At 39.3% G+C, this 14,010-nt stretch overlaps 1 protein-coding gene across 1 annotated transcript in view; it reads right to left on the reverse strand.

Moving 5' to 3' along the window:
• Positions 1 to 14,010, reverse strand: part of LOC122452928 (spermatogenesis-associated protein 31D1-like) — a 76,190-nt gene that overhangs the window by 6,312 nt on the left and 55,868 nt on the right. The window contains exon 2 of the mRNA XM_043486749.1: positions 9,451 to 9,587. Within this exon, the coding sequence (XP_043342684.1) occupies positions 9,451 to 9,489 (39 nt within the window). The 5' untranslated portion in view covers positions 9,490 to 9,587. The remainder of the gene's footprint in view (positions 1 to 9,450; positions 9,588 to 14,010) is intronic.

Below are 14,010 nucleotides of genomic sequence, written 5' to 3' on the forward strand. Positions count from 1 at the left end.
TCCCTCTGCCCTACCCTGCCATTGTATTTTCCAACTTCATCCTTTCATGGCTTCATATATTCACATTAATGAAATTTTCCGCCTTTCCCATCCATAACCCAGATATTACCTAGGTTCCCTTTACTGTTTGAGAAACTTGACTTGGGTCTCACCAGTTCCACTGCCTTAAAATACTGTCTGGAATTTTTGCTTGTACACATTTATACTCAGGATCATAATAATAATAATAAATGTCACTCAGTTGTGTCCAAGTCTTTGTGACAGTCCATGCAATTCTCCAGGCCAGAATACTGGAGTGGGTAGCCTTTCCCTTCTCCAACAGATCTTCCCAACCCAGGGATCAAACCCAGGTCTCCCACATTGCAGACGGATTCTTTACGAGCTGAGCCACCAGGGAAACCCAAGAATACTGGAGTGGGTAGCCTATCCCTTCTGCAGCAGGTCTTCCCGACCCAGGAATCAAACCAGGGTCTCCTGCATTGCAGGTGGATTCTTTACCAACTGAGCTACCAGGGAAACCCAAGAATACTGGAGTGGGTAGCCTATCCCTTCTGCAGCAGATCTTCCCTACCCAGGAATCAAACCAGGGTCTCCTGCATTGCAGGTGGATTCTTTACCAACTGAGCTACCAGGGAAGCCTCAGGATCATATATGTCCTTAAATCCTTCTTTCCTACAGAATGTTTTTGCTACAGGAACCCAGATATAGAACTTAAAAGTTCTTTTATCTAGTTTTGTGAATGTTGAATGGGAAAATTTGCTTTTTGTTTCAGTCAGCCTTTACCATCTTGAGTCAGTGGGGTGTGACTCAAATAATTAAAATGAATAATTCATCATTCAATATTCACAAAACTAGTCCCTATAAGATAAATGTAAATAAACTTTCACATGATCTTGAGGATAAGTCTGTAGCAGTTATTTTTCTGAAGTTAGTAAAGCTTAAGCTGCATAAAGATTTTTAGGACATGCTAGACACACACACACACACAAACACACACACACACACCCTTTGACAAGCCAACCCGGTATTGGTATCAAATCTAAGAATAAAGTGTTTCTTCACTTCAGTCTTTCATCTTTTATTTTAACTCTACTTTTTTTTTTACTCTACCTAAAATACAGACAGTCCTGCACTCTACATCAATTTCCTAACATGTATACAAACCCCTGTCCCAGTCAGTTTGGGCAACCGTAACAAAATACATTTGACTTTGTGCTTAAACAACACATACTCATTTCTCATAGTTCTGAAAGCTAGAGAGTTCACAATGAAGGCAACAGCAGATTCTGTGTCTGGTGAGACCCACTTCCTGGTTCATATACAGCTGTCATCTCCCTGCAAGCTTGCATTTCAGAAACAGTAAGAGAGCTCTGTAAGGTCTCTTTTATAAGAAGAGCACTAATTCCATTCATGAAGCCTCCACTGTTAGGATCAAATCACCTCCCAAAGGCCTCATCTACTAATGCCATCATATTGGGTGTAGGATTTCAACATATGAATTTGGTGGGACACAAACATTCTGTCAGAATGGTGATACAGGTTACACTCTAAGTCCCCTAGTGACAGGGTGGGACCTAGGAGGATCAAAACTTAGGGCAGAATCAAGTGTTGACAGCGTTACCTGATTATCTTTGTGGGCCCTGTAAATATAATCTTTTCCTAAGAGTGCCTTCCCCCCCACACACACACACATACACATAATGGTTGAGAAGCTCTGTTCTATTTAAGCATCCCCATATATGTTGAAAATCAACAACTAACCATGTTTTTTTCAGGCTTCTCTTGTCAGGTTTAAATAATACCAGTATTTCCTTCCCCTCTTTCTACATCTTCCTTTCTAATCTCTTTATCTTCATAACAGCTGTCCTCTGAACTGTCTCCTGATTTCTCACATCTTTCTTAAACTGTGATGCCCTTTATTTAACACCCATGGCCTAACACAGTTACTTGATCTCCTGTGAAGGGGTGAGACAACCTTCAAACCTGCAGAATCTTCTTTCAATTATGCAGGAACAGGTAACCTGCCCTGAGTATAAAATCTGCAAAGAGGGGCTACTTCCTCCTCGCCTTCATATGCAGCCTCAGTCTAGTTTTCGTTTAATAAATATTTACTACTGGAAACTAGGAGACACAAGTACCTATAAGTCCCGGTCTTAGTCCTTAAGGACATCATGGTACAATTTTAGGGAAAAGCCCTACAACAGGTCAAGATTTACATAACTGCCCAGGTGAGGTCCCCATGGCATTTGTGAATTGCCAAGTAATTTCTGGAATAGATCAGAGAAGGGACAGATGCTGTGGGTGGTAACTGCCCAGACATATGCTTCTTAGGAAAGTATCCTTGCATGCCTACCCTCTTCAGTTTTCTGATACAAATTAATGATTCTTTGAGAAGATGGTTAAAGAAGAACTTTTCTATTCTAAAGGAGCACCTGTTGCCGAGGTATTCCTACATACATTTGTATGCCTTATGTTATACCTACAAGAAATTTCAGTAAAAAGGCTTTTCCCAAAATGTTAATGATTCCTTTTCAGAATCCTTCAAAATTTAAAGAAACAAAGGATTAAATGTACAATGTTTTTTAAGTTTGTTTTTAACTTTTTGTACCAACCATAAATAAACTCTGTTGATATTTAATAGAAGAGGTTTATAGCACTTATCCTTCTTAGACTAACATCAATTATAAATTCGTCTAAGTTATAAAACATTTTGCATTCAGTGATCTCAGTGGATTTTCACAAACATCCTGTGATATAAACAGAACAGGTACTATTGTGCCATTTTATCAATGAAAAAATTGAAGCTCAGAGGGGGAAGTGACATCCCTAGATCATTCAGCAAGTAAGTAGTAGAGCCCTGACTACCAAATTCCTCACCTTCCCAATGCTTCTGTTTTAAAAAGGAGAAATAAGTGACTTCTTAAAATAAAAAATATTCCCTCGTCCTAAAATTAAAGCTGGTTATGTGACTGAGAATATTCACTTTGTCCATGAAATGTTGCCAAATTTGGAAAGAAAACTATATTTGGCACCCTATCCCCTCTTATGTACCTTTTCCTTTTCATTCTTAGCACCAGTATCTTGATAGGTTTACTATATTGTCCTCTCAAAACCTGCTTTCAAGAATTCTATTTCATATGACTCATGGTAAGAAATAAAAATTTTAAATGTTCTTCCTCCCAGGAACACATTTCATACATTTTGGCCATTATCTAACACCAAACCCTTGTAATAAAGCTCTCGCTAGAGCATTTCAGGTAGCCATCCCGAGGTGGCAGTGCTGACTTTCAGTAGAGTGAGATCTTCTCCTCTCTACCCAATGACATCTTCCCAGTTGACCTGCACAGACAGAAGCCTGCTCCCAGATTTCAGGCTGCACATAGTTATGTTATCCCCAAGGAGGAGTATTTTCCAAAAACTCTACTAGAATAATGTGCTGCTATTGGAGGAGACTCAGTAGTCATAAGTCATTCGTTTAGGGTTGTCACGTGCCCTCAGAACTCTCACTCACATCCTGGTCACTGTCCCAGGGATGGAGGGAGTTATCTTTAGGTTACAAAAAAGCCTGAAGAAAAACAGATTCTAGGGAAGGATCCTTTAAAACTGCACTTAAATCAGTAGCTTTAAGATGTTCTTCATTCATAAACACACCATACTCTCATTGAACTCTTGTAGTATTTCTAGTAGAAATATCAAGAAAATGAGTCATTGCCTCTGCCCTCAGACTGGTCAGAGTTCAGTAAGTAAGACCTGAAAACAACTATAATAAAGTGATATGACAAAAGAACTAGAATAAGAACACAATGAGGTACTTTCCCTGGTGGTCAGCTGGCTAAGACTCTGAGCTTACCATGTAGGGGCTCGGGTTCTACCCCTGGTCAGGGAAACTAGATCCCACATGCTGCAACTAAGAGTTCGCATGCTACAACTAAAGATCCTGTGTGTCACAACTAAGACCCAGCACAGCCAAATAAATAAATAAATGGGTTTTTTTAAGAACATAATAAAAATACAGATAAGAGAGCAATTAATTCTTCCACCAGGAGGGAAACGAGAAGAGGCAGGGAAAATTTCAGAGTTGGTGCCAACTGAGATGGGCCTTGTGAGGTCACCGCCTCCTCCTTTCCCTCCTTCCCCTGGCCTTCTTTCTGTTCTTTACCCCCTTTCTCCTCATCCTCTTTTTCTTCTTCCTTTATGCTTTTATTTTTAGAGCAGTTTAGGTTCATAGCAAATTTGAGCAGAAAACAGAGTTCCTATATGTGATCTGACCTTCCACATACCCCTCCACCCACACACACAGCCTCTCCCACTATCAACTTCCAGCACCAGAGTGGGACATTTGTTCCAACCAAACCTACACTGACACATCATTATCACCCAGAGCCCATGGTTTGCAGGAGTTTAGACAAGTGTCTAATGACATGTATCCACCACTGCAGTATCATACAGAGTAGTTTCACTGCCCTAGAAATCCTCTATGCTCTGCCTATTCACCCCATCCTGGCAACCACCAACCTTTTTACTGTCTCCAGAGTTTTGCCTTTTCCAGAATGTCATATAGTTGAAATCATATAGTGTGCATGTAGCCTTTTCAAATTGGCTTCTTTCACTTAGTAATATGCATTTAAGCCTCCTGCATGTATTTTTGTGGCTTAATAGCTCATTTCTTTTTGTGCTTAATACTATTCAATTACCTGGGTGTACTACAGTTGATTTATCCATTCACCTTGGACATCTTGTTTCTTCTCAGTTTTGACACTTATGAATATAGCTCCTCTAAACTCTTGTTTAAAGACCACATTATTGAGGCGGAGTTCACATACCACATAACTCACCCATTAAAGTGTACAGTTCAATGACTTAGTATGTTCACAATGCTGTGCATCCATCATTACAATCAATTTGAGAACATTTTTATCATTATCACTCTAAAAAAGAAACTCTGCTACACTTAGCCTTCACCCTTCATTCTCATCACTCTCCCCAGCCCTCAGTTCAGTGGCTCAGTCATGTCCAGTTCTAACTGTTGCTTCGTGACCTGCATACAGATTTCTCAGGAGGCAGGTCAGGTGGTCTGGTATTCCCAGCTCTTTAAGAATTTTCCACAGTTCGTTGTAACCCACACAGTCAAAGGCTTTGGCACAGTCAATGAAGCAGAAATAGATGTTTTTCTGAAACTCTCTTGCTTTTTCGATGATCCAACGGATGTTGGCAATTTGATCTCTGGTTCCTCTGCCTTTTCTACATCCATGCTGAACATCTGGAAGTTCATGGTTCATATATTGTTGAAGCCTGGTTTGGAGACTTTTGAGCATTACTTTGATAGCATGAGAGATGAGTGCAATTGTGCAGTAGTTTGAGCTTTCTTTGGCATTGCCTTTCTTTGGGATTGGAATGAAAACTGACCTTTTCCAGTCCTGTGGCCACTGCTGGGTTTTCCAAATTTGCTGGCATATTGAGTGCAGCACTTTCACAGCATCATCTTTTAGGATTTGAAATAGCTCAACTCGAGTTCCATCACCTCCACTAGCTTTGTTCATAGTGATGCTTCCTAAGGCCTAGACAGCATATTAAAAAGCAGAGACATTACTTTGTCAACAAAGGTCTGTCTAGTCAAGGTTATGGTTTTTCCAGTGGTCATGTATGGATGTGAGAGTTGGACTATAAAGAAAGCTGAGCACCGAAGAATTGATGCTTTTGAACCGTGATGTTGCAGAAGACTCTTGAGAGTCCCTTGGACTGCAAGGAGATCCAACCAGTCCATCCTAAAGGAGATCAGTCCTGGGTGTTCATTGGAAGGACTGATGTTGAAGCTGAAACTCCAATACTTTGGCCACCTGTTGCAAAGAGCTGACTCATTGGAAAAGACCCTGATGCTGGGAAAGATTGAGGGCAGGAGGAGAAGGGGACAATGGAGGATAAGATGGTCAGATGGCATCACTGACTCAATGGACATGGGTTTGGGTGGACTTCGGGAGTTGGTGATGGACAGGGAGGCCTGGCGTGCTGTGGTTCATGGGGTTGCAAAGAGTTGGACATGACTGAGCAACTGAACTGACTGAACATGTGTACACATTCTGGTGCAAATGTATGTTTTCGTTTCTTATTTATTTTTGCCATAACTTAAACTCACACTTTATCTAAGTTTGTTGTTTTTCTGAGATTTTGGTAATATAACCATGTCAGACTCCTTATGAAATTAAATCTTTGGGGTCTAGATGCAGTTTTTATCAAATGTCATGGTGCCCTTATGCCAGCACTCTCAGAATTAGCCCTTGAATCAGCAGGAATGGTGGTGATGCATAATGCTTAACATTTAAAAGTAATGAATACCTAATGTTCTCAAGCTTCTATCCTTAGAAAAACAGAAAAAGGTGTAGGAAGAGAAAATGCAATTCAGCCAAAGGGAACACGTAGACCTATAACATATATAAAAGTGCATATCTGGTCACACTAAAGCATCAGGCATGTGTTTGAGGATGAGAGTAGCAAAAAAAAAAAAAGCTGAAAAAGAAGGGTACTCAATTGTGAAAGACTTTAAGTGATGGTTTAAGAAGCTGAAATTCTGTATCAAGGCAGTGGGAAGCTAAGGTTTTCATAACCAGAAGAATGGTTTTCCCAGATCTCTGTTTTAGAAAGATGACTGGCAAGCTGATTGAGAGTTAGAGGGAAATATGCATATCAATCACTCTATCATATGGCACTCTTTCTCTTGCAGATAATAGAAAACCTGAATTCTAGCTTAAGAAAAAATTTTAATTTATTGGCTTCTGTTTCTCCACAACACAGGAGCAGATTCATCTTCTGACTCACTATCTCTTGGCTCTGCTTTCATGGTATTGATCCCTTCTCTTGTAGTCTCAAGGTGGTATCCAGCCAGGGAAAACAGAATTGTCCCAGTTTCTCAATTAAATCCCAAACATTCAAGTGACTGGGATCAGCTCAGGTCGCCAGGGGCTTCCCTGGTGGCTTAGACGGTGAAGAATCTTCCTGCAGTGCAGGAGACCCAGGTTCCATCCCTGGGTCGGGAAGATCCCCTGAAGAAGGGAATGACTACCCATTCCAGTATTCTTGTCTGGAGAATCCCATGGACAGAGGAGCCTGGCAGGCTACAGTCCATGGGGTTGCAAATAATCAGACACGGTTGATCAATTAACACCTTCACACTTTCAGGTCATAAAAACACCCCTGAAATAATTAGTGGGAATCAAAGAATACTACTGGCCTTAGTCTAGGTCAGTGCTACTCAAAGTATGGACCAGTGCCTGTTTCCACGTTTTTGTTACCATCTGCAACAAGATGACTAACTGAGAATGGCTAGAAACTTATTACAATTTGACAGAGTAATTAAATCTAATAATAAAAAAAATTGAGGCATATATTTTATATGTCATTGTTTGAAAGTCATTTTTCCAGTGATTCGTTTTCATTGTATTTTACACAAGTGCCAGTCCTCCGTGGATGGGTGTGTGGGAGACAAAACAAACTGGTCCTTCGCCAAAGACAGTCTGTGCCCTCAGGTAGAGTGCGCTGCTGTGAAGCCTGTAGGTGACAGCATTCTGGAAGCACAGAGGGAGGCTCTGGGGAGATCCTTCCCTCTCGCCATGAAAGAAGGCAAAAATAAATGTCCATTATAATTGTGGGATCTCATTTGGAGAGAGGAAGGACACTCCCTGTACTTACTTTAGTTCTCTTATTTTCTCATATTTTTTTCTATGTTGACCTGTCCTAGCAACATTTACTCTGCATAAGCGTTGGATATGGCCATTTTAATAGGCTAAACATTACATGGGCATTCACCTATCCTGCCCATTGGGACTTTTATTACTAGAATCAAAGCATTTGAATGGCTCTATTTAACCATTAAAAGAAAAACAACTTTGAGCTAGACTAACACAAGGTAATTACTAAGCTGAGCCAAATTTCTCTGCCATGCTCTTGGCACTGAGGTATGGAAACTCTACAACCCTATAAGAGGTCTGAAGGGAAAAAAAAAGTGTTTAAGACAAATTTCAGGGGTCTCAGTTTCTCATTAAAAATGCATTTTAGAAAATTGTTTTAAGTTAACTTGCTAGGGCAGTTGTATGGCAAGGAAACGTGTGTGGCAATTTGGCAAATTGCAGTTCTCATCTCTCTCCTTTAAAATAAAATGGAAACAGTAAAAATGCAATTAAAAATAAAATTAAAAAAGCATAATCTGAATGAGTATTTTGATTTTTTTTCCTAATTAAAGCTTTGCAATTAAAGTTTTGCTGGAGAACAACCTGTGTTTTTAATCTCACAAAGGGCTAATACAGGCACAGGATTTGAGATGTCTGCTAACACTCAGATCTGGAAGTGACCTTGGAGAACCTTCTAGTCTGGCTTTCTCATTTTAAAAGTTGGAAACTGAGGCCAGAGCAGGTTTATTTCTTTTTTCCTTAATCCTTTCTTTTGTATGTGTGTGTATGTGTGTGTTTTCTCTTGGAAGACTTTGAAACTTGGTATCTGCACATAATTTAGACATTATAGGGCTTTTTCCTTTTTAGTATGAAGATAAGGACTCAACAAACACCAAATTTTATCCAGTACTACCTCAAAAATCTGTAACTTTTGCCTAAATGAACTTCACAAGCAACTGACATGCTAATGCTTCTTTGTGAAAACCAAATGGAAATACAACATATGCCTTCATACCTTCTGTAATAAAGTAAGCTGAATGTAACTTCAACATTCCTTTTTGACCCCAGCTTAGTCTAATAAACAGCTGTAGCATTCCAGAGGAGCAGGTGTAGGTGGTATGGGACATGGACACAAATACGCATTGACTCCAGCAATGCCTCCCAAGCCTGCTATCAGTTAAAAAATCCATCACCTGTAATTAAGGTGTTTACTTCTTGTTCATATAAACACAATGACTGTTCATCAAATATACATACACAGTGCAGGAGAGAACTGCCTTTAGTAGATCACATGGTTACCCTAAGTAGTTAATGTAGTTTGGATCACTTTTATCCCCCAGTGTGGGTGTAGAGAGTGAGGGAGTTAGCAAAGAAATGGAATAGAACTAAGATTTGGTGGGTACTTCATTTGTTACCCAAACTTTCGTTCATTTCTTAACTATCTTGTGAGAGAAGAAATATTTCTCTCACTTCACAGATAACAAGACTGAGCCCCAGAAAGATTAAATAACTTGTCCAAGGCCATAAATGCTAAAAAGTGATGAAGTAAAGGATTTGATCCAAACTTGCTTTGGTCCTAGGCATGCATCTTCAGTCCCCAAGATACTGTCTCAGAGAGCAGAGTCACTGGGTCTTGATCCCTGACTCTTGATTATCATGCCAGCAACTATATTTTGCTATATAACAAATCACCCCAAAACTTAGTGGCTCAAAACAATGGACATTTTATCTGCTCATAATTCTGCAGTCTGGGCTGGGCTTAGTTGGGTGACTCTTCTGTTGATCTTACCAATGGCTGCTCATGTGGATTATCCAGCTGGTAGGTCATCAGGGACCTGGACTTGGCTGGGATGCTGGGATGACCAGGCTTGTCTCTCAGGGCCTCTCCCTCTTATGTGGCTTCTCCAATGGCCTCTCCACATAGCTCTGGCAGGCAAACAGAATTTTGTAAAGCAGATCATGGCTCTGAAGAGAACAAAACACAAACTGCTTAAGGCTTAGAACAAGAACTAACACTGCATCACTCTGCCACTTCCAGTTAATTAAAATAAATCACAGTCACAACTCAGGTTCAAAGAGAGAGAACTATACAAAGGCAAATATTGGGAGATGTGGACCATTGGGGGTCCAACAATGTAACAGTGGTCACCACAATCTTCTTAAACTTTGGTCCAATCAACTCTAAAAGTTGCTGATTCATCTGTACCTTATGCTTTTCTTAAGTTCAGTTTTTCACTCTTTTCCTGCTTGTTTCTCCACTCTCCCTATCATTTCTTAGCTTTTCCACATTGTAAGTGGCCTTCCCTAGCCAGCCACAAATAAAGGATGCCTCCCCTTCAGATCACTGAACTGACCAATCGCATCTTGTCAACTCTCTTTCAGAGCATCAGTCTTTGCAGCTAACATGTTCTATTGACAGAGATTTCTTTGTTTTGGTGGTTGTTTCGTTTTGCGTTGTTTTTCAAAGTGGGTTCAAATCTGGAAGTCTAATATAAAGGAAATAGCACATTACTGCCTCAAAAAGCAACTTAAGTGAGTACATTTAAATGTTTTGTCCTTATAAATAAAGTCTAGAATCTGTGATACTCCTCTTTAATTTTACCTGCAAGAAGGCCAAGGCAACAAATCAACATTTATCGTGTTTTACATGCTTTAAATTCCTTTAGCAGTCATTCACCAGGGCAGAGAAGGAAGAGAGGCCTGCAGGAATCAGATAATTTCCAGCATTACAATTCTAGTTCACAGCAGGTTGCTTCTTACATGTGGCTAAAATGAGATCAGATTAAATTTCCATTGAATCATTCAACCTGTCTGATCACTGCTGTCTGCTGTCAGGAGAATTTCTAGGGTACCAAGAATTAGCCAGGGTCAGAAGAACTTGCTGTACAGATAACACAATCATGAAGGGGGCAAAGGAAATAAGAGAAAAAAATTATAAACATACAAGGTGGAAAATCTTGCTCAAGGGGATCATGGGTTTCCATTTAAAATACTAAGGAATTAAAATGAAATTTTAAATAAAAGTTGAAATGTGAATTACACTTCAAGAGTTTCTAAATCCATTCACTGACAATATTTATCATTGTTTCTATTATTCTGCTCCTTGAAGCCAGGCATTGGATCTTTGATTGTTGGATTACATTTCCACCAGATATTTAGGTGCAAAAATGAAAGGGGATTAAATTCAATTTGGCTATTAATTGCTCAAGTAAAGGAGGCAACTGAGATTAAAATGTCTTTGTCATTATTTTAGACTAATTTGTTGACTCTAAATTCTATTGTCACAAACATCAAAAGTTAATTGAAAGTGGACATAAACTCATACATAAATGAAATATACACAAACTCATTACAACCCTTATGATGATTTACAAAAGTCCAATAAATATTCTATAAAAATTTCAGAGAATCTGACTAGATTCTGATGTTGTCAGGAAGAAAGAAAATGTTTATCAAAGAAATTTTTGAATGAATTTGTAGAACATGTATGGGACTAGCCACACAAGATTTTTAAATATATCGTAAGGCTGAGCTGGAAGGAGGTTTCTGCAGTGATGCCCACCACCACCAGCACCAGTGTCCACGTGGTGGAGAGAGCGCCCAAGGGTGGCTGCCACCAGCGTCTGTGTCCTGGTGAGCTGTAGTTGCCACCCACCTCCACCCCCTGCCTCTCCAGGAGACTCTCCAAGATTAGGTAGCATTTTTGATGAGAAACCTCTTTTAAAAATGCTTTTGCTATGTTCCATACATTTTGGCATCAACACATCTCATTGTCTGTGCCTGCAGGACAGGTCCTGGATCTGACCCCATCTCTTCATGACAACCTCCAGTTCTCCCCTAGGACCAGACTTCACCACTCTCAGCCTCAAGTCACTGTCATTGTCTCCCACGTGAATTCTGTTCTTTGCTCTTGTTTATATGCTAGCTTCTGCCCTTTTATATGCAAAATAAACTCTCTATGGTGAAAAAAAATAAGGCTATGATAATTAAAATAAGACTCTACTGAAAGAAGAAAAAATATAAATACACAGAATACACACTAGATAGTCCAGAATTGATTTTTTTTTTCCACACAAGAATTTGCTAGGAAACAAAAGTGACATCACTAGAAAGGAAGAACTATTCATTAACTTGTTTGGGAATAACTAGGTAAGACTTTTTTACAAAATAAAATTAATTAGAACCACCTTTCATAATGTATAACAAAATAAATCTCAGATACATTAAAAAGTTAAATTTTTTAAAACATCCTTTCCCAAGTGCCCACTCAAACAAGGTTTTTAGATCTGTGAATTTAAAATCATGGATGACTTCTTAAGTTTAAAATCCATTTAAGAAATCATAAAAGACAACTGCTTAGATTACATAAAATTTAAAACTTCTATTTGTAAAAAAGAGTGTAGCATAACCAATTTCTTTTAAAGAACAAGAGATTGAAAGATGCATTATTTCTACTATGGCAAAAGCAAACATTTTCACATCTGTTATTTGTTGATGAACTTTTATCTCTCTGTGGCCTTTGTTCATGGACACAGAATTAATCTTCCTAAAACTCTGTTTCCTTCTGACATTTCCTTGCTGCAGGAGTATAGCAAGTCTTTTGTTTTCCATTGTCAGTCATTTCAGTACAACCTTCATATGCTCACCATATTCATAGACCATCTATACCCAATATTTAATAATTTTCTTTAAATCAACTCTGTTTTACTTAAATAAATTTACCTTTGTTCTAACTAATAATTTCTATGAAATCAGAAGTTTTCTGTAAAAGAGATTTAAATGTATAATACAAATTTAAAAACACAAATCTGTCTACCACTGAAGATTATCTATGCTGACTGTGATGATTAATTTTAATATGTCAACTTGGCTGGGGTATGGTATCCCGCTGTTTGGATAAATATGTTTACCATTATAGTGGCTTTTAAAGATGTGATTAACATTTAAATCACTATACTTTGAGTAAAGCTGATGACTTTCCATAATGTATGGGGGGCACACCCAATCAACTGAAAGACTTGAGAGAAGACAGGTCCTCCAAAGAAGGAATTTGGCCTTCAGACTGGCTTCAGATTCAAGACCTCAACATCAGTTCCTGCTGGAATTTCCAGCCTGCTGGCCTGCTCTGCAATTTTTGAACTTGGCAGCTTCCACAAATCGCAAGAGCTAATTCTCTAAAATAAATCCTCACTCCTGTGTGTGTGTGTGTGTGTGTGTGTGTGTGTGTATACTCTATCCTATTGATTTTGTTTCTCTGGAGAACATTGACTGTCCTTTGGGAACACTGCTTTTACAAATCACATTCAAACATCTTGGCCTGGATTGCAATGTCCACCTAAATCTGGATCCTCTTTCCTGTTCCAACTTCATTTCATGTGACTTTCCAGTGCACACACTGCTTTACTCCATCTGATCACTAATATCTTTGTGCTCTGCACTCTGCTGAGAATGCCTTGGTTTGCCAGGCCTCCTCAGTTACTACCTTCAAGACCTGGATCAATTACCACATGAGGAGCTAAGGAAGAAATAAGAGTCTCATATTTCAGTTCAGTTCAGTTCAGTCACTCAGTTGTGTCCGATTCTTTGCAACCCCATGGACTGGAGCACTCCAGGCCTCCCTGTCCATTACCAACTCCCAGAGTTTACTCAAATTCATGTCCATTGAGTTGGTGATGCCATCCAACCATCTCATCCCCTGTTGTCCCCTTCTCCTCCTGCCTTCAATCTTTCCCAGCATCAGGGTCTTTGCAAATGAGTCAGTTCTTCGCACCAGGTGGCCAAAGTTTTGGAGTTTCAGCTTCAGCATCAGTCCTTCCAATGAATATTCAGGACTGATTTCCTTTAGGATGGACTGGTTGGATCCAACCAGATCCAACATATATAAAAACAGCTTTGGAAAGTAAGGTTCCATCCCATATTCCAATTCTGACTAATTAGTGGTGGCTTCTTGGACCATATTAAGAAGGATTCTGAGGCTCTCTGAAAGAGCACAGTGATCTATTAGTGATGTCTTCCAGCAGAAGGGTGAGAAGGGGCAGAGTGGTAATAGACTTAGTACCTATTTGCTCTCTGGCTTGATTATTAAGGAAAGTAGCCAAAAGTATTTTCCTGAGTCTTTTCCAATGCCTATTCAAATAAGATCAGATCTGTGAACTTTTTTTAAAAACTACATTCTAGTCATTTTCCCAATTTACATATGTAGGGAAGTCAACCAAGAGCATTCAAACAAAGGTAAAAGAGAACAGAGAGCAAGCTACATTTACTTCCCTCAAGCCTGCTTTTTCACATAGTACCAAATGTTAAAACAGAATCTACCTGCTGGGACGAGTGAGCGGGGAATACAAATATC

This window comes from Cervus canadensis, chromosome 14, assembly GCF_019320065.1.
Source record: "Cervus canadensis isolate Bull #8, Minnesota chromosome 14, ASM1932006v1, whole genome shotgun sequence".
Taxonomy (NCBI): Eukaryota; Metazoa; Chordata; class Mammalia; order Artiodactyla; family Cervidae; genus Cervus; species Cervus canadensis.